Source organism: Lynx canadensis, chromosome D3, assembly GCF_007474595.2.
Source record: "Lynx canadensis isolate LIC74 chromosome D3, mLynCan4.pri.v2, whole genome shotgun sequence".
Lineage (NCBI taxonomy): Eukaryota > Metazoa > Chordata > Mammalia > Carnivora > Felidae > Lynx > Lynx canadensis.
This window is the reverse complement of record NC_044314.2, coordinates 17,294,720-17,321,093: the sequence shown is the minus strand read 5'-3', so window position 1 is coordinate 17,321,093 and position 26,374 is coordinate 17,294,720. Positions and strand designations below refer to the sequence as shown.

The following is a 26,374-nucleotide window of genomic DNA, read 5'->3' as shown; positions in this document are numbered from 1 at the left end:
TGACGCTGCTCAGAGGTGACCTAACGGTACGGTCAGGGAGGAGTTGAAATCTACCATCTAAGAAGGCTGCACACTGTGGGCATCCAACTCCTGTAGATGGCGTTCTGGAAAAAGCAGAACGATGGGGACGGTGAGAGACCAGTGGCTACCAGGAGTCGGGGGCGGGGGAAGGAAGGATGGATCCGTGGGGCGCTGGGGATCGGTAGGGCAGAGGAACCACGCTGTAGGGTACCGTGATGGTGGATATGTGTCATTACATGTGTGTCAAAACCCAGAGAATGTACGAAGAGTGAACCCTAATGTACGCTGTGGACTTTAATGACTCATGATGTATAACATTTGCTCCTCAAGTGCGACGAATGTCCACACTGACGCATGATGATAGTAACAGGGGTCAACGATGGAGTAGGGGGTGAGGGAGCGTTTGGGAACCCTCCATACTTGCTGCTCATTTATCCGGAAGCCCAAAGCTGCTCTAAAAAATAGTCTCTCAATTTAACAACCACCACGACAAACCAGTGGGGCGGCAGACATTTTCTCTCTCAGTTTGGGGTGCATAAAACCATCCCTGAGCGGTCTTTATGTCATTTCTTCCTGCCTGATGTGGGTCACTGCCGTTCTGCCCGACAGCTGGGCAGGACCCCAACTGGCAGGAAAGGAGACTGTGGGATGCGGGGAGGGGCCAGGCCCCCCGGGGAGCTGGGGGTCCCAGCAGGCTCCACACCACCTTCTGGTGTGATCTGACGTGGGTCAGCCCCGGGTTTATAGGGCAGGGTCCCTATCGAACCGAGGCCGTGATGGAAGAATGCGGAGAGAACACGGATGCAGATACTTCGTGCTCCGGTACACTGATTAGGAAATGGCCAAATTGCTAATCCTGGGGGAATGTGAAATATGGCACCAATTCGAAAGAACAAGGGTCTGTGCTAATCTCTGCATCTCCCACTTTCTGGGTAAGTGTGAATTTAATTACACAGAGAATTATAGCCGGATGTGCAACTAATGAGGGAATCGGCCCTTCTGTTGGAAGTCACCTCTGGCAACAACAGGACGTTCCACTCTAGCGTGACAACTCGACCCCATGAAGGAATTCACGTTTTCTGTTGATACAGCAGCTGGAAGCGTCTAGAAATCCCAAGGTTAGGAATGGGGGGGGGGGGGGGCTGTGGACAGGGCACCAAGTCCCTGACAACACAACCATGTGCACCCACACAAAGAGACAAAGAAAACGTGAAGCCGGTGGATACAAAGCTGGGCTGTCTTTGAGAGTGACCGTTGATTTCGCCTCTCCACACGTCTGGTCGCAAATCCTGCTCCGAAATCATCTCAGCGAAGACAGCAGGCGATGAGTTTGGGAGCAGCGTGGGGCACGGGCAGTCGGACGTGGGACCGCCACCGGCGCTCTGTAGGCTAGGTGCTCTCTCTCGAGCGTTTTCAGACGTGTGCCCACAAGACTATGTGCCGCGAGCTGGTGGCCGTTCGTTCACAGGGGGTGCGAGGTTTTCTTTCCCGCTGGGCTCCCGGAAGCCATCTTCTTTACGGCTGTGGAGTTTGGCTGAATTCTGCTTTTCGTGACGGCTGGCTTCTTCTGTTTCTGGCTGTTGTTTTGAAGTGATGTCAGGCCCAGCATTTTACAATACTTGTTACACTGGTGTAGGGCTTTAAACTGATCGATGAAGGTCATGGAACAGTTGCCTTTAAATCCTTTGTACCTGTGGGTTTGGGTAGAAGGACACATACTTTTTAAAACACGGGACACTTTCACCAGCCTTCGAAGGGGAAACTAATGGGAGATGGAAAACACATTGATTCCGGCCCCGGGCAAAGATGGCCGAATGTTCCGCCGCAACTACTGACAGGAGAAACAAAGCCTGTGGGATTAAGTAAAGGCCGAGGCCCAAAGGCATGCACATTCCAGACCAAAGGCCTGTGATTGTACAAGTGTTCTAGATGCTTACGGTTCCAACGAAACAGCATACTATTGCCCTTTTTCTTTTAGTCATAGTAACTAGTGCTGGGCCATCTTGATAAAAACTAGGTCTCTTGGTAGTCTGAAAGCCACCCGCCCAGAGGTTCTGAATAAAAAAAATTCTATAACGTTGGGGCTGGAAGACATTATTTAGTTTTCAACTTTCTCTTGTTTAAATATTTTTATTTATTTTTGAGAGAGAGAGCGAGAGAGAGAACCTGAAGCAGGCTCTGCACTGACAGCAGAAAGCCTGATGTGGGGCTTGAACTCATGGGCCGAGTTACTGTCATGACCAATATTATCACAGGCCGTCCCGTGGCAGGGATGTGGAAGCCGACATTGAAGGATGAGGCAGGTAAACGGGGGAGCGGGGGTGAGCCCGGCACACAGAACATTCGGCATGATTTGTGAGGCCCCCGAACAAAAGGAAACCATGGGCTCCTCGTTCAAAAGTGACGGAGGCGTCTGAGACCACGATGGTGGAGCCCGTGTTCGACAAAGCCCAGGGCCCTTTTCACGGCGGGCCCTGCTGGCTGGGGGACAGTTCTGGCCACGGCTGATTAATAGGACAAACACGAAATCCGGCCTCTTTCATTTGCTGGTAGAAACCACAAAGGTCAAGGAAACCTGGAAGGAATGGGGACCGAGACTGTGCGCTTCTCCCCGTGAAATCCACGCCGGGTTGGAAGCTCTTAGGGGAGTGGAAGGTTCCTTTCATCTCTGGAACCAGAGCAGCTCTGTCTTGACCAGTTTGTTATAAACGAAGCCTGCTCCCTCCTTCTCCTCCTCCTCCTCCTCCTCCTCCTCCTCCTCCCTGCGAGGGAACGCTCTGCCCCCCTCACCCCTGCAGGAGCCCGCAGTCCATTTTTGCTTGTGAGAAATGCCTTGGTTTCTAAAAGCCAAGCTCCCTCCTGGAAGAAAAAGTCCGCTCAAGACAGGGGCTGAATCCAGCAGGGTAGGAAACTTCTCCGCCGCCAACCTCATCATATTTACATCTCTATCTTCCATAGGACATGGCGTGACAGGCGGAAATGTCAGCCCCACTGCGTTTCTCTGGCGCCTGAGCGCCCCCGGCAGGCCGCGAGGCCGCGTGGGCCTGTGCTCATCAGACGTGATGGAAAGCCAAACCCGTCCTCCTGCTGGAGGGAGGCCTCCCGCCTCAGACAAACCAGGAAGGTCATGGGCAGGGGCAGCCTCCCTGTTGAAACACATCCCTGGAAACACATCATGGCCACCTGTCTCAGGCCACCCGGAGGCTTTTAAACACTCAGACAACATCTAGTCTCTGCAGGGAAAAATCACTAACTCACCCTGGAACCTCCCAGAAAATTCGATTGTCGCTTCTTAAGCGTCGTCTGGCGGCCAAGTGTGTAATGCTGGGTACGAAGCGAGCCCTTTTATAATGGTTCCCATGGTCTGGAATGGGAAAGACTGAGTGTGGAAGAAGAAGCAGGACTTCGGGCAGCCCAGCAGGGTCTGTCCTCTCCAGTAGCCCCTGAGGGCCCAGACCTCTTCCCGGAAATCTGGCACCTTCTTTTCCTCTATGTCCCTCTTTCTTTCTTTTTTTTTATAAAAATTTTTTTTTAACGTTTATTTATTTTTGAGACAGAGACAGAGCATGAACGGGGGAGGGTCAGAGAAAGAGGGAGACACAGAATCTGAAACAGGCTCCAGGCTCCGAGCCGTCAGCACAGAGCCCGACGCGGGGCTCGAACCCATGGACCGCGAGATCATGGCCTGAGCTGAAGTCGGCCGCTTAACCGACTGAGCCACCCAGGCACCCCTGTCCCTCTTTCTTTAGAGTCCTCACGGAAAGCCAGAGTAGGGCAGCAGGGACCGCTGGATGTCACAAGAGCTGCCGTGGGCAATGGTGAGGCTTTACAGGGAGGGTTGCTCTGCTCAGTCGAGGAACCCCGGTCTTTCTCCGCCCCCGGCTCCCCGAAAGCCCTAGCTCAAGTGCATTCTCGTGGAGTCCTCCCTGCGCCCGCCCTCACCGCGAGGAGAAACACCTCCAACCACTTCCCTCCATCTTTAGGAGAACGACATCCACTTCTCACCTCTCTGCACAGACTGTGATCTCTCCCAGGATACTACCTGATTCCCGACATACCTGTCCAGGGGAGGCTTTTCAATAAAGGCCAAGGAAACAGGTGGATAGAAGCCCCGTCCCCAGAGCTACCTCACCTTGGCCCAAGGGGGCCTCCAGATCACATTTCGGGACTTCCCTTTCTCTCTTGGTCCAATTTTGGACAATCAACTTGGCACGTCACACAATAATGAACTCCCATCCCTCGCCTATCACAGCTGTAGACCTTTTCTGGCTACCTAGCACCCACAGAATTAAAAATCTTTCCCCTTTCTCAACCTGGTGATGGTCTCAGTCAGGGATGCTGGGCTTCGGCCATGACTTCTGGTTCTCTCAAACTCACAGCCATCGCTGACGCCTTAAAAGGAAACAAGGCCACATCCTTTGTGTTCCGAGATCAATTAAGCCGGAGCGTTTCAAAGGACACCAAGCTCTCCTCCGACACCAAGCGATGGGGTGTCCGGGTTCTCCTGCTTGTGGTCCACCTTCCATGCCACACGAGCCACGAGGAGCAGAGGGGACCGTGAATCTGAAATACCCTGGCACCTCTCCAGCATTATCCCCACTGCACCGCCGTTGATCTTGTTAGACAGATGCACAAGGCCGGACAGTGTCTCCCCCAAGTGGCACGTCCTTCCTAGAACCTCAGAATATGGCGCTTGGGTGGCTCAGTCGATTAAGCATCTGGCTTCAGCTCAGGTCATGATCTCACAGTTTGTGAGTTCGAGCCCCTGAGTCGGGCTCTCTGCTGTCTGCACAGAGCCCGCTTCAGATCCTCTGTCTCCCTCTCTCTCTGTCCCCTCCCCCACCTCAAAAATAAATAAGCCCTAAAAAAAAAAAAAGCAGGGTTAGTATAGATGTCATTAAGATGAGGTCACACGGGAGTAGGGTGGGCCCTTAACCCAGTATCATGGGCGTCTATGTAAGAAGGGGAGAGCAGATACAGACGCTCAGGGAGAAGACCGTGCGATGACAGAGGCAGAGACTGGAGAGCACGTCCACAAGGCTGGGAATGCGAAGGGTTGACCGCCACCTCAGGAAGCCAAGAGAGAGGCGTGGGGCCCTTGGGAAGCCAGGAGAGAGGCGTGGGGTGCATCCTCCCTCACAACCTCCAGAAGGAACCCACTCCTCTGACACTGGGATTGGACTCCTGGCGTCCAGAACGCGAGAGAATAAATATCTGTCGTTCTGAGCCACCCAGCTTCTGGTCATTTGTTACGGTGGCCCTGGGAATCCAATGCAACGGGATAAAGCACCTCATAGAACTTCACACGCTTCCATTGTTAGAAAGCTTAGCTCTGTGCAGTTTTACTCACTGGGTCTTTTTATCCGTAACCTCAGATTAGTGTAATTTTCCAGCCCATCACTTTAAGTTAACCTGCCCGCCCTCCCTCACTGCCTCCAGAAGAACCATAAATTCCTTCCACTGAACAGCACTCAGTGGGGCCTTTTCTTAAATAACTTCCCCTCGGATGGGGGTGGTGCATATAAATTGCCCAGGAATCTTGTTAAAATGCCGGTGTGGGGACACCTGGGTGGCTCAGTGGGTTGGGCAACCGACTTCCGCTCGGGTCATGATCTCACAGCTGGTGAGTTCCAGCCCTGCGTCGGGCTCTGGGCCGACAGCTCAGAGCCTGGAGCCTGCTTCGGCTTCTGTGTCTCCCTCTCTCTCTCTCTGTCCCTCCCTGGCTCGTACTGTCTCTCTCTCTCTCTCAAAAATAAATAAACGTCAAAAAAAAATTTTTCTTAAAGGCCAGTTTGGGCTCAGAAGGTCTGGGATGGGTCTGAGTTCCTGCACTTCTAGTGAATTCTGAGGGGCTGCTGATGCCACTGGTCCAGGAATCCCAAGGAGTAAGGAGACAAACTAAAGCATGAAGACCTCAAGCCCACCCCTATTGGACCTTGGAGACACCTTTTAATTAATTAATTAATTTTTTAAGAGTTTTTTTTTTTTTTTTTTTTTTTTTTTTTTTAGAGCGATGTGTGAGAGGGGAAGAGGGGCAAAGGGAGAGACAGAGATTCTTAAGCAGGCTCCACACTCCGGGCAGAGCCGGACGCAGGGCTCGATCCCATGACCCTAGGATCGTGACATGAACTGAAATCAAGAGTCAGACACTCAACTGACTGAGCCACCCAGGAGCCCCGGCGCCTTCATATTTAAGTCGGGACCCAGGTGTATCGTTTGTCCTTGAAACTTGGGTCATACAACATCCCAGAGCCTGCTTCTAGAAGGGCTAGGAAGCTCTCTATTTCTACAATCCTGCCCTGACTCGGCACGGATTTATTCAGTCCTCACTACGTGTTGCCAACCAGGCTAGTCTGATTGCTTGCTGAAAAACTATTCCTGTCTTCTCTCATCTTGACAAGGGGCTCATGCAAAGGTCGTCAACTGACGGCAGGGTCGGCTTCTCTCTCAGCTTATCACGCTCCCCCGTGCCTCGTATTGCCTCCAAACACACCTGGAGGGGGGGAGCGGGTGGAGCCAAGTGGCAGAAACTTCCAGATCTGGCTGTGTTGAACAAATTAAGGTGGTGTTTTTTTTTTTTGGTCTGGCTTAAGAAGGGATCCGTTAAAAAAAAACTCGGTGGGACAAGGAAGAGCGATAGAATTGAATTCCCATTCGTTGGTAAGCTTTGCAGAAGCAAGTCAGAGACTGTTTACAACAGAAGTTTTACTGTGATATCCTTTCTGAAGAAAATTTTAATTTATAGGGAATGACCACAAGGACACAGAATTCAGGCTGAAGATGGGGGTGAGGAATTGAAATAAACCTCTTGTTTCAGGGTGTGTGTGTGTGTGTGTGTGTGTGTGTATACAGCAAAGCCTGGGCTGGATTTATGAACAGGTGGAACAGATTGCCATCTACATGTAAAAGGAGGGGCCCTGGGAAGCCCCCCACTCTGGAACCATCTAATATTCCTGATATTCCTAATATTCCTAATATTCCTTCCATTAACACCCTCCATTTCTTTATTCTTTCGTTTTTTCATTCAGGGGGATTAAAAAGGATTCAGCTTTTCCAGAAGCTGGCCCTCTTGTAGGACAGACAGACCCATAAACAAATAATTACACTATGCCGTGATAAACAGCTCCAGGGACCTGAGAGATGGGGGTTTTCCCACTGCGTGGCGGGTCCTAAGAAGGATTCACACAGGAAGGACGGCTTGGGGTTTATCTGGCAGAGGGGAGAGCACGGGCAAAGGTGCTAAGGCAGAGGATGTCCTCAGCAAGGTAGGTGTTCTGAGGAGAGCTGAGGCCAGAGGACATTTCTGGAAGGCTCCGTGAGCCATGCTATGTGATTTTTCCCGTGGGTCGGCATTTCCCAAAATATGGAGCAGTAAGTCCCACAAGATGCTTTGAAATAGAAAATAATCCTGTGGCATAAGCGCTGTGATTAATGCTGCATAATTTTTCTCCCTGCCCCCGCGGGCCTTCCAATCACACGTTGGCTCTTTAAACACCCCTATGAAGCCTCACACCAAAGAAACCTCCTACACTCATTCAACCCAGGGTTTCCCGAGATTATTTAACAGCACATAGATCCCTTTGAAAGTACTTCTGTCAGAGGCACTGAGCTCTTTGGGGGGTGGGGACACTGCAATGTAACCAAACCTGTGTTTTCTATACAAATTGTATTCTGAGGTTGCCTTGTACAAGCTGACCTTCCTCCCTTGCTCTTTGCACCCCACCCCCACAAACACCATGGAAACCCTGGTCCGGCCACCACTACTATGGCTCTAGCCTCCCTGTGGCTGTCCTTGAGCCCCGCCCGTGTAGGGCAGTTTCCCACGCCGCCCCCAGGGTAAGTCAGAGCCTCGGTCGGTCGGTCGGTCGGTCGCAGGGCTGCTCAAGCGGTCCCACATCCCCGAGAACCCACCCCAGCTCCTCCCCTTGGCCCCCAGCCCCCACTGCTCCCCCCTGCCCACTCTCTGCCCTCACGCCTCCTCTCCGGCCCCTCCCTCAGCCCCCAGTTGGAGCTACAGCAGGGGCTGCTACCATGGAAACAGGCCCTGGCACTTCTCTGACTTCTGCCCAGGCTGGAAGAAAAAGGGGAAACGTAAAGACAGGAGGACAAATGCAGCCCACGAGTCTGGTTCTCTGCCTCTGCTGGAAGGGGCATTCCAGAAGCCCTGCACGCTTGCACGGCTCCTGCTGTCTTGCTTCTGAAGGCATGCCCAAACCAGGAGGGGCTCTGGGCTGTGATCCCCGAGGAAGAGGGAGCGGGGCCGGGGCCCTGGGGAGGCGAGGGAGAACCGAGCCTCTCTGATGGTCCGTGGTCCATTCTGGAGACCATAAGTCGCGTCCCCGTGGGTGTGGAGGAAGCATGGAGTCCTCTCCTTAATATCTGAGACACAAACTGAAGTCGGGACACAGAGGCCAAGGAGGGGACACTGGAGGCAAGACAGCCATGAAATAGGCAGTCCGAGAGTCAGCCACCGTCCTCAGTCCCAGAGCTGGGATTCCCAACGCCCGCCCCCCATTTTAGCTGCGGAGGGGGGAGCCTCTTTAGGGCACGGGGCTGCACAGTCAAGGCCAAAGGGGATCAGGGCTTCACCATCAGATGCCTGGGGCAGGAGGAGGGGGGCGTGCTGGCCACACTGAGTGTGCTCATGACCGGCCAGCGCTGACTGAGGGACCTTCTTTATGGGACAAGCCCCAAAATCCTATCAGTCCACAGTGAGCCCCTCGTTCTTTACTTCTCTCTGGGCTACACACACACACACACACACACACCACTCCTTTTTCCAGCTACCTTCTAGACGCCTTCCTGTCTTCTCTTCTATTAGCAAACTTGAGTCCGTGGCATCTTTGCACACCCCCCTCTTCGGTTCGGGCAACCTAGCTCCACTGTGCTTTGCTCGGACCCTCCCGAGAGCGCTGGTGGCTCCTTTCCGGACAGTTCTGGGCTTCCTCCAGCCCTCTGGTGTCAGGCGCTCGTGAACCCTCTCGGCCCTCACTGCGTCCTCGTCTTCCATTTCCCTCCTACCGTCTCCCAGGTTTATCCTGCAGCCGCCGATCTCACATCCAGCAATCTCTCCAGATGGTCTTTTGGTGCAGACTTGCCTCTGAGGCTGGATGACAAAGGACGAGGAGCCTGGCTGTGGGTCCTCGGGTTCTGGGGGTGACTGGGCGGGGCGAGGGGGTGGGTAGTGCTGAGGCATGGGAAGAACACCCCAACTCCAACTGTACTGTCATCTGGAAGACTTTGGGGCAAAGAGCAGGAAGGTGCCACGCTATTCCCACTCCGTGGAACGGGTATGTCCTTGCTGACTCCTGGGTCCAGGAGACTCTGAACTCACACCGAGAACATTGCTAGTAGCAATGCCTTGCCAAAATCGTGGGGCGGGGGGAGGTAAATGTTCCCTTCGTGGGCCCCCAGACCTCCTTGATGGCCAAGACTGGCCAAACAAACCAGCCACTGGCCAACCGGCTCCACCGCGAGATACTTGATCAGATTGAAATGGGATGTAGACTGCCTTCCAGGGTAGATGACAAGGAGGGCAATGGGGGAAAGCGGACATTTAGGGGGCAAAGCGCCTTTCTCAGGTCCCTCAGACCTGAAAGGCTGTCCTCTGAAGCCCGCCTTGGCCAGTCAGCTAGAACATGTGGGTTCTACAGACACAGCCCTGCTGTGAGAAGCACTTACATGATGTTGGGAAAGTCTGTTCCCAAGTCCCTTGGTTTCCTCCCTTCCTGGCAGAGTCACGTGCCCGCCTGGAGAGTTAGCTAGCCCTCCTGGAGTCACCACACACACGCACACACACACCGTGCACATGTGTGCACACAAGCCTGCCGTAGAGCTGTGTGTCTTCAATACAAATCCTATTGAATACAAATCCCAAATTTGCACTGCCCCTTTCTCTCCAGGTACAGTGGGGTCCCAGACTTGTGACGACCGCCCGTGGGCACACGAGGCTCACGGTGGGCAGTGAGGGCAGAGCCTTTTTTTTTTTTTTTTCTGGAACTCAGCCCGACTGAAGGTGGCAGTCCTTTTTTGTCTCTCCTCTTTTTCATGGCTTGTAGGATGAGAGCTGGACACGATGACATCAGTAGAACCTGCTTTCTCCAGGCAACTGTCCTTACCATGCTCCTTACCATGTTGTTAGGGTCCTTACTGCCTTTCCACAGGGATCAAGCCATTTGCCATTCTGTCCAGGGTCTCCGGAATTCGGTTTCCATGTCAGGGACACCGGACATCGCCACACATTTCAGGATAGCTAACTGGTGGTCCCCCTGGGGAGTGTCCTTTGTCCTTTGTGGCTACTCATATCAAACCGATTTTGGTCCAGTGCTTACCAGCTGGGAAGAAATCTGCTCAGGGTACTCTTTGTTTTACTTCAATCTGGCAACATAAAAATGAGTTTGGGGTTTTTTTTGAGCCTTCTACAAAGGGTTGAAAAACATATTGGCTCTGGCGCCCTCTGGTGGCTAATCCCAATCACGCCATCTCCCCAGAAATTCAGCAGCTGCTGGCTGGGGAGGGGGGTGGGTGTTCGCAGGACAGACTGTGACACGTGCAGGTCTGCTCCCCTGCGTGCGTTGGTTGGCACTGGTTTTGCTTTGGTTCCACTTCTGATTCCTCCAGTTATAGAATTAGGCACTGTCCTAATTTTCCCCTTCAAAGAACTCTACATGGCGAAGCAATTTCAAATCGGAAAAATGTTCAACTGTCCCGTCAGTACCCGGGGTCTGCCTAGAAAATGGCTTATTAGGCTGTGACCGTGCTGTTTGCCATGCTTTGTAACTTGAGGTTCTCGCACTCGCCACTGCTGAGAGATGACAGGCACCGAGGTACAGGCGATGCGTTTTCACACCTGTTCCCATCGCTGGCTCCCAGGAGAGATAGGACATACTTCTGCTTTAAGGGCCATACTACCAGGCAAAGCTGCATTAAAACCAGTAAGTCACGGGGCACCTGGGTGGCTCAGTGGGTCGAGCATCTGACTTTGGCTCAGGTCACGATCTTGCAGTTTGTGAGTTCGAGCCCTGCCTCGGGCTCTGTGCTGATGGCTCAGAGCCTGGAACCTGCTTCAGATTCTGTGCCTCCCTCGCTCTCTGCCCTTGCCTCACTCGTGCATACGGTGGAGACTGAGACATAAGGGACTATTTTCTTTAAATGCCACAATGGCTTCTCTTTCCGCGAAAGACCCTGACCACTGCTGGCCAGAAAAAGGTGCTAAATTTGGGAGATCTTCTTCTGTTCTAAACAATACAGTGTATTATTTATTATTTAAAAATAAAATTTTTTAAGTTTGTTTTTAGTAATCTCTACTCCCAGCCTGGGGCTCGAACTCACGACCCTGAGATCAAGACTCACAGGCTCTTCCAACTGGGCCAGCCAGGTGCCCCTGTTCATTATTATTAATTAGTTGTAAAGTAAGTCAGATTGGCCTCAGCAGTCCTCCCATCCATGCCTTGTGTTCTTTCTCACGTGGTTAAAGACCGTGTATAAGGCCGCCTACACGGAACACCGCTCCTTAAGACTGGGCCCATTCCCCAGGCTCTTCTCTTTCCAGCATGGCCGAACTAAGCCCGTGGGGGCGCTTGCTGTGAATCAAGAAAAGCATGTCATCGGCCACCGTTCGTCTCTCCTGCTCTCTGGAGGCCCGCTGGCCTCTGCAATGCTCCCCAACTTTCTCCTCCCTGCTTGCTACTGCTTCCCACCTGGATCCTTCTCAGCCTGTCTTCGAGCTGCCTCAGAATCAGAACGCTTTCCAAGTCTCCCCACTTTGGGCTCCATTTGGCAGCCCGGGCTTCCACCGGCTTCCACTGGAGCGTTTCTTCAATTGAATCTCGGCTCCAAATGTTGAGGGTCTCCCCTCTTCCTCGGGGTGCCTTACTTCACACAGTGCTATGCTCCTCACTTGGGAAGTAAGGAGGCGGGATGTGGCTGTCGGTTCTCAATCCAGAGCACAGGGGTTCCGAGGGGCCTCCAAAGAGAACTCCCAACCACTCCTTACACTCCGAGGGTCCTCCTTTGATCAGTTTTTTTAAACCGGGCTTCTAAGAAACGTTTCTTTGCGGGGGGAATTGCAAACTTAGGAAAAGTTTACAGAAAAGTTTCAGAAAAACAACGGACAAGATGATCTAATATCCCTTCTAAAGCTCTCAGAATTCCCTTCTCTCGCACCGCCTCCTCTGTGACCACTCCTTGGGAGGGAAGGCCGTAAGTGATACTTTATAGACAACATTTTGCGCTGGGCTCCAGCCATCAGCTCTGGTAATGGGTCTTGGGCAGCTGTCCCGGGCCAGATAAGTCACATTAGAGAACAAAACCAAGGGATTGGATTTCTTTTTAAATTAGGAGAAAAAACATGCAATGAGTTCCCGGAGACTGTTAAGACGCTTTTAAAAGATGTCTTAAATAATCACGCTTGTCTTAGTTTTTGAAACTTCTGCTTTGTTTTGGTGCAAAGTTGTTCTAAAGAATGGTATGATGTCAGTGTCAGTGTCAGCATCGGTGTTGGTGTCAGGCTGAGGCAAGAGGGGGAAAGGAAACCAATGTTTATCACCAATGTTTATCACCTGCATACGAGCTTCAGGGCCTGGATGTCGATTAACGGCGGGGGGGTGGGGTGGGGAGGAGGGGGAATCCTCAAGACATCCCGTGTCCCCATCCTGTAGATCAGTGCTTCCAGAATTTAAAGTCACGTGACCACACAGCTGGTAAGATGAGAACTCAGCATTCAAACCAGGTGAGCATGATGCTGAGTTTACAGTGTCCCCCAGAGAACATGGGGTCTGCCCTACTTAGGAAATGCTTCTGAGGTCCAGAGAAATCCCTTTATAAATAGCATGGTATAATTTCTTTTCTTTAAAAAAAAATTTTTTTTTTATATTTTATTTATTTTTGAGAGACAGAGAGATAGCGTGAGTGGGGGAGGGGCAAAGAGACAGGGAGACACAGAATCCAAGGCTCCAGGCTCTGAGCTGTCAGCACAGAGCCCGACGCGGGGCTCAATCCCACAAACCGCGAGATCATGACCTGAGCCGAAGTCGGACGCCCAACCCAATGAGCCACCCAGGCACCCGTAATTTATTTTCTAAATGGGAAAATTTGTCCAGGAGAAATGACTAACTAGATGGATGCTAGGACAGCCGGCATAAAAACTGCACTGTCCCAGGCAAACCAGGATGTAGGTTCCCCCATCCCAAGGGCCAGACAAATGCCTATAGTACAAGAAGCAATGTTACCACTGGGAGAGTCAGAAGCAAATGGCATGAGCAAGATTTGAACCCAAGTCTCTCTCTAAAACCCCTGTTCCCACCACCTCTTCTACTGAGGTCTCATACCTGCCCTATATTAGCGCCGGGGCAGGGGCTAGACAACTAGGGCAGCCCCCTCCTCGACCCCGAGCCTACTGAAGCCTACTGAAGCTTTTCAAACCAGCCAATTCCCAGCTTGCCTTCCCTGCCTCGCCCTTTCCTTCCCCGGAAAACCAACTAAAAGCCGTGGCTCATGTTTTCCCCACACTCCTCCTGCCTCCTGGCTGACCGTGGTGCCTCCCTGTGTGGACCCCAGGGCCTGGCCCTCTTGGGGACCGTGGGCAACAAACCTCTTCAGTGGCCATCGTTTTCTTTTTCAATCTAGAAAAGGACTGGCGTCACCATACCTGAACAATAACAAAACCCAAGGCATGCGTCCCTTCTAAAGTCACTTGCCGTCTATTCCCTCCTCGTAACAGACAGTCTCCTTGCGTGGGAACAGCAGGGGCGGGCCAAAACCGTGGTAGCTCCAACCCAGAACTTTATTTTCACCAAGAACCACAGAGAGCCTGCTTTCTCCTCAATGGCGGTCGCGCAAACCAGAGAGAAGGCACAGTGGTTCAAGAGATGTGACCCGGGAAAATGCTGCAGAGCCGTCCGGGCGTATCCCACACCGGACAGAGCAACACCCCACACTAAACTGGGAAAACGAAGCCATCACCACAACCAAAGTAACTCATCACTGCTCTCCCCCAGCCATGTGCTCCTGAAACCACCACCAGGAAAGCGTGGGTGTCGCCTGAAGGGCTTTTGTGGATAAGAGAGAACGGAAATACATTAAAAATATGCCAATCGAATTCACTGTGTTCAAGTACAAAAAAAAAAAAAAATTTAAGAGGCTTCTAATAGTGAAGCTATCAAAGGTAGAAAAATGGAATATTCATAATTGAAAGAAATCCCAATAATGCTGGCATGGTCCCCCCACCCCCCACCCGCTGGGGCGGTCCTGTTAGTAATTAATCTTGAAGTGCATTTCCAGAGTTCTTGTTTCTTTCAAAGTTAGGAAACAAATGTGTTTCCCTGCGAGAACAAAGTCCATAAATATTTTATGTAAGTGACAGAAGTGAATTGAATTCACCCCGAGAACATCTATCATCCACGGTTAGGACAAGAAACCTACCTGCCCACATGGCTTCCCAGTATGTGTGCCCGGCAGGTGTTTGGAACCCCGGGGTGGAAGGAAACGTGCTTGGTTTTTTTCTACTCACCCTTTTGCCAGTGTTGCTATGCCAACGTCAGTTAACTTCATTCCCACACCTGTAGGAAGAGAGAGCGGAGATGGGATTTGTGTTTCACAGGGGTCCTCAGAAAGGACCGGCCACCTCTTCCGGGGCTAGGGGTAGTGACAGCCTCACGGTCAAGTTCTTTCCTACGTAACACACTTTTCCTCCTCATTTCCATCAGCAGAGGCTACTTTCTGCCGAGGCTGACAGCCTTTCAGACGTTCGTCGGGCTTTGTGGGATGACAATGGAGGACAGCAGGCCTGTGACGGCAGCTGAGGGGAGTTGTGTCTCGTGGAAACCAATGGTGGGGTCTGCCGCCCCAGGCCACCTGAGCCCTTTGTGGCTGGGGGAGTGATGTCCTCTGTCCACCCGGCCCGCGCCCTCTGCTGGAGGAGGGAGGCCGGTAGCGCTCTGAGGGACTCTCAGGCTTGTCACTTGTCCCAGGAGCTCTCTGCCCAGAAATGCTCAGGTCGGGACTGCGGTCTGCTCCACTTCTTCACCGAAAGTGGAAGCCCGTGCGCAATGGCAGGTGGCGTGGGCGTGGGCCGGGGGGCGGGGGGGGGGGGATGAGGCCGGCAGTGAGAAAGTTCAAGGTGGCATCTGTTCAGTTCAAAGCCCAGCTCCAGATATGGGATTTCCCATCTCCATGAAGATGGTCTCCCAGTTGAGGACAGAAGATTTTCTGGGTTGGCTTTAGGCCTGGGGGAAACACTCCTGAGCTACGTGTAGGCTTTTAACCACTGGTCTGGAGATGCTGACGCGTGTCACCCGTGGCCCAACCCTTTGACGCTTCTCCTAACCTCTCTCCATTCGCCCGTTGGCAGGGCCGGCTACCAAAGCCAAACAACCAGAACAGCTGCTGGAGCCTTCCGCTCTGGTTCAACAAAGAGCCACACTATCCCTGCTGGAATCCAAGCACACGGAAGTGGAGAAGAGGCACGCTCTGGCACAAATTTCCCCAGACAAGAGGCAGTGGAGTGAGCACACCCGGCTCACTCTATGTCCTCAACCTCCCCCAGATCTGGAGGAAGACGCCCCTTTCCGGTGCGCGGAGTGTGGGTGGCCTCTGGCCTTTCCCGACTCTCCCTGCCACACCAGGAACCAAGTCAGCCACTGTCTCTCTAGGCTGATGGTTACGGGCACTTGGTCCAATTTATCGGACCTCTTCCTCACGCTCACTCACGCAATCTAGTCACAGGCCTTCTATGGCAGCGCCTGGGGTCCACGGTGCCACCGACCAGTCTGTCTGGCTTGCCTCCTCCTCTCTTGCCCCTAACTCTTATCCTATCCAGGACTGTGATTGCTGTATCCCCCATGGCCAGCAGATGCCCTGCTCACTGAGAGGCCCGGCCACACAGAAACCAGTCTGGGCTGTGGCCAAAGGAACAGGCAACCATCTTCTCCGAAGCCAACCCTGAGGTTAGACGTGATGGCAACCTAGCTCCGTGGGTCTCGACTCCCAGAAGCGCTGTTTTCTGGGGCCCTGGAAAGGAAACCTAATGGGTTAATGCTCTGACGCAGTAGCATGTGCCCGGAGCGTGGCAGAAATCCAGGCCATGCTGCTATGCAGGCCGGTTAGGCAGACAGAAGCAACGTGCTTTTCTGCAGTGCACCTGTGAGCTGAATCAGACACGGCACTTTGGGAGAGCCAGCGGGCAAGTTCAAAGGCTCTTTCGCAGCTGGCGACTACTTCACCTCATTCTTTCAAAGCTGCGAACAACTAGAACGTATGCAGAAATGCTGCACATCGCCTTTATTACAGGGACTGTGCTTTTTAATAAATAAACAAATAAATAAATAAATAAAGACACCAAATTGTAAAAACCCTCTTTGGATATCTTGTTTTTGTGGAAAGTCGTATTTAAAAATCACAGCTCCGCGCTGCACGGAGGGCCAATTTTAAGAAGTTGTTTGGCACAAGGGTCCTTGAACGTGGGCATTGCCTTTCCTGCCTCTCATGATCACCAGCTGTCACTTACAGTTTAGAAAACCAGAATGTAATTTTGAAAAGGAAATCTCTCTCTCTCTCGGTTTAATGATGTGCCAGCAATTCTATCCATGCGTCTACAGGAAAATAATTTGAAGTCCAGTTGGGGATAACGGTCATCTGCAGGTTGTTTCCGGTGGAAGGAAGGAAGTAGGCAGCATCAGAAATTTGTTCTCCAGAACGTGAGTTCTTGGGTCTTTTGGGCGACAGCTTCCTAGGAACCTTAGTGGTTGGTCCCAGCAGCGGGCAGATCCCAAGACCAAATCACAGGCGGGACTTTGACTCCCAAGCTGGCAGGACCCACGGCGATCCTGTCAACAAGCAAGCCCAACCAGGCAGGGGATAGCTTTTAAAAGCCCAAGAAGGTGGGGCGCCTGGGTGGCTCAGTCGGTTAAGCGGCCGACTTCGGCTCAGGTCATGACCTCGCCGTCCGTGAGTTCGAGCCCTGCGTCGGGCTCTGTGCTGACTGCTCAGAGCCTGGAGCCTGTCTCAGATTCTATGTCTCCCTCTCTCTGACCCTCCCCCGTTCATGCTCTGTCTCTCTTGGTCTCAAAAATAAATAAATGTTAAAAAAAAAATTAAAAAAAAAAAAGAGTCCAAGAAGGTAATAGTTGAGTTCGGGTTTGCTTGGGGTTTTGTTTAGTTTTTCCATCCTAATTCCAGTGTCTCAGTAAAATTATAAAATGCACAGGTTATTTAGAAAATGGATGTGCTACCTTGTGCACAGCAATGATGACTAGAGAGAGATTTTCCTCAGAAGCAGAGAGTAAATAAACATTGTTATGATACACTGTGCCAACACATTAAACCGCACATGTCACTTACAGAGAGACGTAACGTTTCACTACACTTGTTTACAAGTGCCTGGAAGCGAAACTAGCTGTGCATGAAGCTCCAGGGTGTTGCTTTTCGCCAGAAGAACGATATTTATCGCGAAATTAACTCTGAAGGAGAAAAGATGGAGGGGCCATCAAGAATTGCACAGCCAGTGTCTAATGAGAATAGATAGCTGTGTATTAAGACCGTGTGTGTGTGTGTGTGTGTGTGTGTGTGTGTGTATGTGTGTGTGTGTGCATGTGGCAGTGAAGTCTCTTCAGAAAGTGAGCAGACATGACTGCCTTCAATATGCAGACTGGCCCCATCTGCGAGACTGTAGCATTGCATTTCCCAGCTGGTCTTCAAGAAGTTCTTTGCTGGAAGCTTTAACATCAGGAGACGCTTGCAAATCTCTTGCAAATTGGCAGATTTGTGGTTTAGTGGAAAGAGCTTGGGTTTTGGAGTCAGAAAGCACAGGGGTGGAGTCGTGGACCCCTCTGCTTATTAGCAGAGTGACAGCAGGCAATTAAAGCACCGTCTCTGAGCCTCTGTTTTCTCATCTGCAAAATGGGATCATAATGTGCTTTGCAGGGTCATTATGAAGATGGCACAAAAGTCGTCGGAAAAAATGAAGACATACAAAAACTGGTGACCTCCAAGCACGGTGCATAGCCTCGTTAATTCTATTGTGCCAGTGCGAGTCCCCTGGTTTTGACACTGAACGAGAGTCACGTAAGACGTTAACAGTAGGTGAAGCTGGGTGAAGGGCACACGGGGAACTCTCTGAACATTTTTGCAACTTCTTGTGTCTCTGGTTATTTCAAAACAAAAAGTTAAAATAAATGGGGAGCACTTACGGTGCGGCAGTGCTGTGCCAAAAGTTTACTATTCTATTTAATGCTCACAACAACCCCACGTGTAAAGCACTGAGGCACAGAGGTAAGTAATCTGCCCAAGGCTAAGAGCTAGCGAGCTGGGGGCGGGCAGGGGGCGGAGGGGACAGAACCCAGACGCGGTCTCGCTCTTTAGCACCGTGATCTAGGCAGAGCTTGAGATCCTCGTGCGCGACCACGTCTGACCTACAGCGGGCATACAATTATAGTTGGGGTTTTTCTTCACGGCATGATTCTTTGGAAAGGAAGAGGAAAAGGAAACCCCCTGTGGTAGAAGCCGTTCCTGCCCCACCCAGTGCCCTCACCCTGTTTCCGTGCACACTGGCTCCACCTCCGAGGGCCGCCAGCATGTCTTTGCCTGAGAACTTTCTCTGATCACGGGAGCCTGCTTTGCTCAGCCTGGCTTGTCCCCGTGCAGGTGGCAAGTGCCGAGGAAGTAACACCCCCACCAGGACTACCCTTCCGCTGGTAGCTACAGGCAGTGGGTGTGCAAATACCCCCAGTCCCTCGCTCCTTGGGTGCGACAGTTCTGAGAAGCGTGCTCTGCACAGGCTCCCAGCGTCTCCCCAGCAGGCATGAGCTTCAGCAACCCAAAGAGGGAACTGGTCGTATTCTAAGAGACCTTACTGGCTGCCTTCCCACAGCCTGTCACATTTCTGCACTCTCCTAGGTGTTTCCTGAGATCCTGTCCCAAATATTAGTATCTGGACATTTGTGGCAGGGAAGGATTCACCTTACCCAAATAAGGGTCCAATCCTTGCCCAACTCCTGAGAGGTAACCTCTAAAAACATGGCGCCTCTCTTGGGGGACCCCAAACCGCAACTTGGCTCAGGGCCGTCTCTGTGGGTAACCTAATTATGATAACGCCACTGCACGCGGCAAATGCACTCCCATCAGTTTGTATACAAATTCAAGGTGCCGTAAATGAGCTAGGGGAGCTTGAAATCTAAACCGAACTGTGAGGGGCGCCTGGGTGGCGCAGTCGGTTAAGCGTCCGACTTCAGCCAGGTCACGATCTCGCGGTCCGGGAGTTCGAGCCCCGCGTCAGGCTCTGGGCTGATGGCTCAGAGCCTGGAGCCTGTTTCCGATTCTGTGTCTCCCTCTCTCTCTGCCCCTCCCCCGTTCATGCTCTGTCTCTCTCTGTCCCAAAATAAATAAACGTTGAAAAAAAAAAATTTAAAAAAATAAAAAATAAAAAAATAAATAAACCGAACTGTGAAAGACCCTCTCACCTGCTACCCATGAATTATCAGGCACCTGGCTGGCTCAATCCGTTAGCGTCCAACTCTTGACTTCGGCTCAGGTCATGATCTCACAGTTCATGAGTTCGAGCCCCACATGGGGCTCTGCGCTGACAGTGCGGAACCTGCTTGGGATTCTGTCTCCCTTCCTCTCTGCCCTCCCCCACTTGCTCTCTCTCTGTCTCAAAATTTAAAAAAAAATTTTTTTTAAGTTTTTAATTTAAAAAAATTAAAAAACAACTTAATGTGTCTTTTGGAACAGCCAGATTTTCATAAATACTTCTGAATTGCACCTGTTGAGGACATAACAATAAAGCCAATCTTTAGTTGCCTGTGGTAATAGGAAAGCATTATTGGCATGAATTAAAGTGTACTTTTTTACTCCATTTGGCTGGTCATTTCAGATTCCTTTGTCAGACCTTGTTTGTGTGTGTGTGTGTGTGTGTGTGTTTTAATGTCTATTTATTTTTGAGAGACAGAGCACGAGTGGGAGAAGGGCAGAGAGAGGGAGACACAGAATCTGAAACAGGCTCCAGGCTCTGAGCTGTCAGCATAGAGCCCGATGTGGGGCTTGAACTCACGGACCATGAGATCACGACCTGAGCTGAAGTCGGATGCTGAACCAACTGAGCCACCTAGGCACCCCTGTCAGACCCTGTTTCTGATGAGATATTAGTAACACCCTCTGCTGGTAAAGACTCTTAAAGACATGCAGCAGACCTCCCCGCCGCCCCCTGGCCACATCCCCAGGAACATTCCAGGTCCACAGCATCCCTGGAGCCCGGGGCAGGCTGCTTTCCTCACCCTGCATGTCCGTGACCAGGAGGCAGCCGCTCGTTCTCTGGTATACCCAGTGCTGGAAGGTGCAACACTTCTGACCAGCCTCCGATTCTCTTCTCAAGAAGTTTATTTCCTTCCCGTCCCGGATGGAATACTTCACAAATTCTCCAATCAGCTCCTCCTCCACTGTGGCATAAGGGATGTTGTTCTCCGGTCGGTGGATAAGAAAAATAGGGATTATCCTGGAAGAAAAGACAGCATGGGCACACGTCACATTCTCAGGTGGTAACAAAGACGGGGAGGGGGGGGTGTTCTGTCTTCACTTGGATTAGCAGGGAGCTGCGGAACCAATCCCTGGGTCCCTTTAGATGTAGGCTAACCCCTCACCGCAATGATTGTTCAACAGGTGAAAAGATGTATTTCTGGTTTTCATTTGTTCCTAGAGTTGGTCAGAAACTCCTCCTGGGGGGTGGAGTTTAATCGCCCACGTACAAACGAATGTTTTCATTACAGTCATATCTCAGTGGCCCGGCAGCCATGCGTCCACCCATCATATCCTTTTCTTCCCTTCCTCCCTTCCATTCAGTCAGCAAATACTTATTCAGTGGTTTCCAGGTCAGTCTTCCAGATGCCGTTCCAGAAAACAGTGAAGAACACAGGGGCTCTGCTTTCAAGGATCTTACATTTAATTTTTTTTAACGTTTATTTATTATTGAGAGACAGAGAGACACAGAGCATGAGCAGGGGAGGGGCAGACAGGTGGAGAGACATAATCCGAAGCAGGCTCCAGGCTCCGAGGCGTCAGCACAGAGCCCGACGCGGGGCTCGAACTCACAAACCGCGAGATAGTGACCTGAGCCGAAGTCCGACGCTCAACCGACTGAGCCACCCAGGCGCCCCGCAAGGAGCTTACATTTAAACGAAAGAGGCGGGCAACAAATACGTACGTGTGCTACGTGAGAAAACAAAGCAGTGAAAAAGCACGAGGGAGCGCAGGGGTCAGGGAAGGGCTGCTATTTGACTGAGGGAGATCGGAGAGGCCTTGCTAAGGAAGAACGTTTGAGCAGAGACCTGTAGGAAGGGAGCTAGGGAGCTGTGAGGGCATCTATGGGAAGAGCATTCTAAGTAGAAGGAACAATAAAGGGAAAAGGCGCTGGGGCAGGAGCATTCTGGGTGTGTTCTAAGAACAGCAAGGGCCCAGTGTGTGGCTGGAGTAGAGTCAGCAAAGGGGAGATAGGAGTAGCTGCGTGAGGCCAGGGAGGGCATAGGAAGCCAGACCTTGTGGGGTCTGGAAGGCCATTTGAAAAACTCTCCCCTTTACATCCCTTTGGATGAGGAGCTACCGGACGGTTTTGGACAAAGGATTGCCGTTATCACACGTCTGTGTTGCGGATGACCCTGTGGAGATGGGACTGTGCAGGAGTAAGGACAGGAGCAGGGAGGCCGGTGAGGAGGCCGCCCGGTCGTGAAGGCAGCTCCAGTGGAGAAGCGATCAGATCCTGAATGTGGCTGTCAGCACAATCCGTTCACGGTCACCCGACCCTCCCGCCACCACCACGCCTATGTCAAACCTGCTCTTCCCTCCTCCGACTGCCCGCACCTCCTCCCCAACCTCACTTTCAGCTGATGACCTCGCTTCCTGTTTTACTGTGAAGGCTGCAACAGTAAGAAGAGAGCTTCTAAGAGCTGCACGGCCCTGCCTCCTCGGTCTGTGCCCGTATATTCCCCTCCCCTCCCCCACTGTGGACGAAGCCTCCTGGCTGCCCCCCCCACCCCAAACCACTTCTTCCGCTGGTGCCCTGGATCTGCCCGACCCCTCTGGTGCCCCAGGATGTGGCTCTAGCAAGCATTCCCCACGGTCCTGCATCCCATTTTCCTCTGGGAAACCGACTCACTGCCAGTGGCATAGCGACATGCTGAAATAGCTCCGGGCAGCCCGTGGGGCCCATAACCCACTCAACTACTGACTCAGTTTACGTCAAAACCCAGGTCAGTTGCAGACTCACCGTCTGCCATCCCTCCCCTCCCTTTGTCTCTTGAACCCACTCAGAGATGCTCTCCCACTAAGGAAGCTTCGGTCAAGGGCACCAGCAGCTTGTGTTGCAGACTCTGTGTTGCAGGGTCTAACGGTCTCTTCTCGGCCCTCGTCTTACTTGCTCTCAGGGGCGCCTGACACGGCTGATCTCTCGGAGTCCCCTTCCCACTGCTTCCAGAAACTCCCTTCCTCTTGGTTTTCTTCCTGCTTCATTGCTTCCTCTTTCCCTGGCTCCTTCACTGGCTTCTCACTTCTCCCCGACCTCTGACACGCCCCGGGACGGCTCTCCCGTCTCCGCCCACACCGGCTAGTGACCTCCTGGCTTGAAATGCGGTCTGTATGTTGACAATTTGCACCCTGAAATCTCCATCCAGACCTCTCCCCTCTCCCCCACTCACATTCCGGCCTCCTCCTCTCTGTCTCCGATGGATGTCTCCTAGGCATCTCAAATCTAACACAGCCCAAACTGAACCGCTCACGTGTCCCCCAACTCCTAGCTCGGCGGCTGGCGACTTACCCTCCCTTTCCGTTCATCCGACAGCGTCTACTGAACAGCTGGTGCCAGGATCTCAAAAACCTCACCAGGAGAGCAAACATGAAAGAGACGCGGTCCCTGCTTTGCAGGGACAACCGCTGGGAAGGGTGCACCGTGGAGAAGCTTCCAGCTCCCTACTCTTAACTAAGGAAGATAGCAGGCTCTCCAGGAGCAGTGCAGCGGCACGAGAGTGGTAAAGACCGAGTAGAAATAAGCTGGTAGGAGGCGAAGCGGGGGAGCAAAGCGGGGGAGCATCGCCCCTAGCTTCGTGTCCCTCCTGCTCACTCACGCACGCACACAAGCCAACCTGAGCCGCTCCTCCTGGTCCCCGCTTCCCCCCACCCTACCTGAACTGAAGCTTCCTGACGCTTCTCCCTGAGTTCCACCCCAGGGACGCACTGCCACCCCCCAAACACAGCTACTCTGCACCGAGCAGGATGTGAAGTCACAGCTGGCCATTCCCATTCATCACTGAGCAAGGAAGAAATCGCATCAGAGCTCGTGGAAGGATGTGCCTGAATCCGCCTCGGCTGCTACTCACTGCGGAGAGGCACAGGGTCCGCAAACCATTGCCTGTGGGCCAAATCCGGTCGGATGCCTGTTTACAGCCCACAAGCCAAGAATGGTTTTCACACACGAATATTTGGAATTGATGTGATCAGAGGGGAACACTAACTCTGAACCCCAAGGGTAAGCAAAGTCGCTTTAAAAAGTTAGCAAAATGGGGCGCCTGGGTGGCTCAGTCAGTTGAGCGACCAACTTTGGCTCAGGTCATGAGCTCGAGGTTCATGGGTTCGAGCCCCATGTCAGGCTCTGTGCTGACAGCTCAGAGCCTGGAGCCTGTTTCAGATTCTGTCTCCCTCTCTCTCTGCCCCTCCCCTGCTCACATTCTGTCTCTCAAATAAATAAACATTAAACAAAATTTTTTTAAGTTAGCAAACTGTTACTTAAAAAAGAATTCCAGGGGCACCTGGGTGGCCTCAGTCAGTTAAGCTTCTGACTTCAGCTCAGATGATGATCTCACAGCTTATGAGTTCAAGCCCCGCATCAGGCTCTGTGATGACAGCTCAGAGCCAGGAGCCTGCTTCAGATTCTGTCTCCTCTCTCTCTACCTTTCTCCCACTTGTGCTCTGCCTCTCTCTCAAAAATAAATAACATTTAAAAAATTAAAAAAAAGAATTCCATTCTTCTCATTAGTAAACTTATATACTAAAGAATGAATTCAATTATTATTATATTTTGAAACTTATCAACCAAGATTTGTAGATACTGGTTTTCTTTCTTGTTATGCAAGTATCAACATAATAGCTTCTTTTTTAAAATTTTTTTAAAGTTTATTTACTTTTGGGAAAGAGAGACAGAGTGTGAATGGGAGAGGCGCAGACAGAGAGGGAGACACAGAATCTGAAGCAGCTCCAGGCTCTGAGTGGTCAGCACAGAGCCGACGTGGGGCTCGAACTCACGAACTGCGAGATCATGACCTGAGCGAAGTCAGACGCTTAACTGACTGAGCCACCCAGGCACCCATAATGGCTTCTATTTTGCCTACTGGCCCACAAAGCCTAAAGAGTAATGATCTGGCCCTTTACAGAGAACATCTGCCAACACCAGGTCTCAAGTTTTGTCTTTATTGGTTACTATCACCTTGACTCTTCATTTCCTCTCTCTGCCCCCAAGTCTACAAACATGGTCACACCTCCTCATTTTAAAAACCACGATCAGGGGCGCCTGGGTGGCGCAGTCGGTTAAGCGTCCGACTTCAGCTCAGGTCACGATCTCGCGGTCCGTGAGTTCGAGCCCCGCGTCAGGCTCTGGGCTGATGGCTCGGAGCCTGGAGCCTGTTTCCAATTATGTGTCTCCCTCTCTCTCTGCCCCTCCCCCGTTCATGCTCTGTCTCTCTCTGTCCCAAAAATAAATAAACGTTGAAAAAAAAAAAAAAAACTACGATCCAATTTGACAATAAATTTCAAATATTGAAAAAAAAAACAATTTGACAATAAATTTCATATATTGGGAAAAAAAACAAAAAAACTACGATCGTCGATCATCGCCTTCCATTGATGGGTCTCTGCCCTCACATTTCATTCCCCTTCCCTGGCTTCCTTCACTTCTGTCACCATTTGGATGAGTGAACTCCATTTGTATCCATGGCCCTAATTCCCATGTACTCTTTGACCCAGTACCCCTCATTTTACAAAAATCCTGCTTGCTAAGGTCACTCATTCTGATGGCTTTTAGCAGCCCAGTGTGGCCTCATGGCTTCCAGACAGAGAGACCAGGCAAAATGCTTGTCCCACTGGTCCTTCTCACCCTCTCATCCCTCCAAGTCCCCAAGAAACCAGGGTGATAATACAAGAGACAGTAAACACACTCACTCTGGCACTTCTCCAAAGCCTTCCAGGGGCTGTGCTTCGGCAGCATAGATCTTGGCATAGTATCTGGCAGTATTTTGGACATAGCATTCCTACATCACCCAAACACAAGGGAAAGACAAGTGAGTAGAAGAAATTCAGAGTTGCCGGTAAAGCTAATCAGACTTCCCAATATAAAAGTCAAGCCAGTGATTCCCCAACACCACCCCCTGGTTGCAGCACAGATAGCAACAATTATTGAGACTCGAGTTGTCCACTTGCAGAGAACTCTGAGACTCGAAGGAACTATCCAGGTAAAGCTCAAGTGGTCTCTAGGACCAGGCATCCTGAACTATCAAATTTCTAGAACGCACATGGCTGAAATTCATCCTGGCTAAGGGGACTGGCCCCATGGCAGGATGTCGGGCACAGCTCGGGGTGTGCGAGCTCTCCCATCTGAAGCTCTTCTCCAAAGGTGTAATTAGAGTTGTGGGTAGCCAACACCTTGGCAACACTGTTGGCTTAGGAAAGGGCAAACTGGATTCTGCTTTCTACTCAGTGGCGTCTTTCAAGAGGGAGTGTGGACGCTGGGGGCTTTCCCTGACTGGACCAGATGGTACTTGAGGTGGAAAAAATATGTAGTGAAAGAAAAGAAAAAAGAAGGGTTGACTTGGAGGATGAAGGAATACGATTGGCAAAACTCTGTACTCAAAAGAGGGGCTGCCTTCATGAGCCCCAAGTCCCACCGGACCTCACCACACCTAAGACAATCCTGGAGGGCTAGTGCTTGATGGCACCTGAGAGATTCACTGAAGTATAACCTATTCATTTTATAGGTAATAATTTTAGAAGGATGCCTAGCTTGCGAAAGAGCTAGACCCAGCTGTCCTGAAAGCTTGGCCACTGCTCTGGGTCAGGCTCTCGATACTCTTGGTGTCAAGAGTGAAATACACAGACCAAACTGGGAGGCAGGGAGGGAAGCCCGTGTTCTCTTCTTGTCTCAAGGTTCTGTGACTCAATAACACAGGGAGATGGGAGCTTAGCTAGAGCCTTGGATCAGTCTCCCTTCAAAGCTTATAGGCTAACATTGACCCAAACTCAGGAAGGCAAGAAACAGGACACCTGCTGCCCCCTCTGAATATAGCCCACCCCCTTCCATAAAGTAAACAAGAATCTAGAAACTATGCCC

General features: G+C 51.6%; 1 protein-coding gene across 1 annotated transcript; it reads right to left on the bottom strand.

The window, feature by feature from the left end:
- Window positions 1–292: 292 nt before the first annotated feature.
- On the bottom strand, window positions 293–25,574 carry ALPK2 (alpha kinase 2). The gene is made up of 5 exons (XM_030335803.1): window positions 25,560–25,574; window positions 25,210–25,298; window positions 20,289–20,506; window positions 14,531–14,579; window positions 293–1,712 (listed from the first exon to the last, which is right to left on the bottom strand). The coding sequence occupies exons 1-5, from the start codon at window positions 25,572–25,574 to the stop codon at window positions 1,484–1,486; spliced, it is 600 nt and encodes a 199-aa protein (XP_030191663.1). The 3' UTR covers window positions 293–1,483.
- Window positions 25,575–26,374: the final 800 nt, after the last annotated feature.